General features: G+C 41.3%; 1 protein-coding gene across 1 annotated transcript; it reads left to right on the forward strand.

The window, feature by feature from the left end:
- Positions 1-797: 797 nt before the first annotated feature.
- Positions 798-2,572, forward strand: LOC119539915 (probable ATP-dependent RNA helicase DDX5). Its single transcript, XM_037843795.1, is given in 1 exon segment — positions 798-2,572. A coding segment is annotated over 1 exon segment (1,584 nt). The 5' UTR covers positions 798-924; the 3' UTR covers positions 2,509-2,572.
- The last annotated feature ends 960 nt before the right edge of the window (positions 2,573-3,532 follow it).

The raw sequence follows: 3,532 nt of genomic DNA on the forward strand, positions 1-3,532 counted from the left end.
GTCCCAGAAGGGGAAGAGAAGGGTAAAGGTTCAGAAAGAATATTCAAAGAAATCGTTGGGGAAAACTTCCCAAACCTTCTACACAATATAAATACACAAAGCATAAATGCCCAGCAAACTCCAAATAGAATAATTCCAAATGAACCCACTCCAAGACATATTCTGATCAGACTGTCAAATACTGAAGAGAAGGAGCAAGTTCTGAAAGCAGCAAGAGAAAAGGAATTCCCACATACAAAGGAAACAACATAAGACTAAGTAGTGACTACTCAGTGGCCACCATGGAGGCGAGAAGGCAGTGGCATGACATATTTAAAATTCTGAGAGAGAAAAATTTCCAACCAAGAATACTTTATCCAGCAAAACTCTCCTTCAAATTTGAGGGAGAGCTTAAATTTTTCACAGACAAACAAATGCTGAGAGATTTTGTGAAAAAAAGACCTGCCCTACTTCAGATACTAAAGGGAGCCCTACCAACAGAGAAACAAAGAAAGGAGCGAGAGATGTATAGAAACTTAACAGACATATATAGAACATTACATCCCAAATCACCAGGACACACATTCTTCTCTAGTGCTCACAGATCTTTCTCCAGAATAGACCATATGCTGGGACATAAAACAAGCCTCAATAAATTTAAAAAAATTGAATTTATTCAAAGCACATTCTCTGACCACAATGGAATACAAATAGAAGTCAATAACCATCAGAGACTTAGAAAATTCACAAACACCTGGTGGTTTAAAATGAGGGAGACCTCATTCATTTTCACCAGTGTCTAGTTATGCAGCTCTGGCTCTTGCCATCGCCTTCTCTCTGCTGCTGCTGCTCCTGCAAGGCGTCGCCATCACCGAAGCCTACCCCAGCGACTCCTGCACCTGATTCTCTCTGCTTTGTTCCCCACCAACCGCAACCACTGATACCATGTCAGGTTATTCGAGTGACTGAGACCGCGGCCGGGATCAAGGGTTTGGTGCACCTCGAATTGGAGGAAGTAGGGCAGGGCCCCTGTCTGGAAAGAAGTCTGGAAACCCTGGGGAGAAACTAGTTAAAAAGAAATGGAATCTTGATGAGCTGCCCAAATTTGAGAAGAATTTTTATCAAGAACACCATGATTTGGCTAGGCACACAGCTCAAGAGGTAGAGGCATACAGAAGAAGCAAGGAAGTTACAGTTAGAGGTCACAACTGCCCGAAGCCAGTTCTGAATTTTTACGACGCTAACTTTCTTGCAAATGTCATGGATGTGATCGCAAGACAGAACTTTACTGAGCCCACTGCTATTCAAGCTCAGGGATGGCCGATTGCTCTAGGTGGATTGGATATGGTTGGAGTAGCACAGATTGGATCTGGGAAAACATTGTCTTATTTGCTGCCTGCCATCATTTGCATCAATCACCAGCCATTCCTAGAGAGAGGTGATGGGCCTATTTGCTTGGTGCTAGTACCAACTTGGGAACTGACCCAACAAATGCAGCAAGTAGCTGCTGAATACTGTAGAGCGCGTCGCTTGAAGTCTACTTGCATCTATGTTGGTGCTCCCAAGGGACCACAAATACATGATTTGAAGAGATGTGTGGAAATTTGTATTGCAACACCTGGAAGACTGATTGACTTTCTAGAATGTGGGAAAACCAATCTGAGAAGAACAACTTACCTTGTTCTTGATGAAGCAGATAGAATGCTTGATACGGGCTTCGAACCCCAAATAAGGAAGATTGTGGATCAGATAAGACCTGATAGCTCTTTTCCGGCTGGAACCATGGAGGGTGTCAAAGAGAAGAAGAAAAAGGTGTCGGCTGTGCCAGAAACCCTCAAGAAAAAGCGAAGGAATTTTGCCGAACTGAAGATCAAGCGCTTGAGAAAGAAGTTTGCCCAAAAGATGCTTTGAAAGGCAAGGAGGAAGCTTATCTATGAAAAAGCCAAACACTATCACAAGGAATACAGGCAAATGTACAGAACTGAGATTCAAATGGCTAGAATGGCAAGAAAAGCTGGCAACTTCTGTGTACCTGCGGAACCCAAATTGGCATTTGTCATCAGGATCAGAGGTATCAATGGCGTGAGCCCAAAGGTCCAAAAAGTGTTGCAACTTCTTCGCCTTTGCCAAACCTTCAGTGGCACATTTGTTAAGCTCAACAAGGCCTCAATTAACATGCTGAGAATTGTGGAACCATATATTGCATGGGGGTACCCGAACCTGAAGTCAGTAAACAAACTAATCTATAAGCTTGGTTACGGCAAAATCAATAAGAAGCAGATTGCCTTGACAGATAACTCTTTGATTGCACAATCTCTTGGTAAATATGGCATCATCTGCATGGAAGACCTGATTCATGAGATCTATATTGTTGGGAAATGTTTCAAAGAAGCAAACAACTTCCTGTGGCTCTTCAAATTATCTTCTCCCAGAGGGGGAATGAAGAAAAAGACCACCCATTTTATAGAAGGGGGAGATGCTGGCAACAGGGAAGACCAGATCAATAGGCTTATTAGAAGGATGAACTAAGTTGTCTACTATGATTACTTTTATAATCTGGTCAGTTAATAAACAGTGATTGCTTTCAAATTAACAAAAAAAAAAAAAAAAAAAAAAGATAAGACCTGATAGGCAAACCCTAATGTGGAGTGCAACTTGGCCAAAAGAAGTAAGACAGCTTGCTGAAGACTTCCTGAAAGACTATATTCATATAAATATTGGTGGACTAGAACTGAGTGCAAACCACAATATTCTTCAGATTGTGGATGTGTGTCATGATGTAGAAAAGTATGAAAAACTTATTTGTCTAATGGAAGAAATCATGAGTGAGAAGGAGAATAAAACCATTGTTTCTGTTGAAACCAAAAGAAGATGTGATGAGCTTACCAGGAAAATGAGGCGAGATGGGTGGCTTGCCATGGGTATCCATGGTGATAAGAGTCAACAGGAACGTGACTGGGTTCTAAATGAATTCAAACATGAAAAAGCTCCTATTCTGATTGCTACAGATGTGACCTCCAGAGGGCTATGTGGAAGATATGAAATTTGTCATTAATTATGACTACCCTAATTCCTCAGAGAATTATATTCATCGAATTGGAAGAACTGCTTGCAATTAATCCCAAGTTGCTTCAATTGGTCGAAGACAGAGATTCAGGTCATTCCAAGGGTAGAGGAGGCATGAAAGATGACCACTGGGACAGATACTCTGCAGGCAAAAGGGGTGGATTTAATACCTTTAGAGACAGGGAAAATTACGACAGAGGTTACTCTAGTCTGCTTAAGAGAGATTTTGGGGCAAAAACTCAGAATGGTGTTTACAGTGCTGCAAATTACACCAGTGGGAGCTTTGGAAGTAATTTTGTGTCTGCTGGTATACAGACCAGTTTTAGGACTGGTAATCCAACAGGAACTTACCAGAATGGTTATGATAGCACTCAGCAATATGGAAGTAGTGTTCCAAATATGCACAATGGTATGAACCAACAGGTACCAATGCCAATAGGATATTCTCAATAAGACTTTAGAAGTATATGTAAATGTCTGTTTTTCA

This window comes from Choloepus didactylus, chromosome 7, assembly GCF_015220235.1.
Source record: "Choloepus didactylus isolate mChoDid1 chromosome 7, mChoDid1.pri, whole genome shotgun sequence".
In the NCBI taxonomy this organism is placed as follows: domain Eukaryota; kingdom Metazoa; phylum Chordata; class Mammalia; order Pilosa; family Megalonychidae; genus Choloepus; species Choloepus didactylus.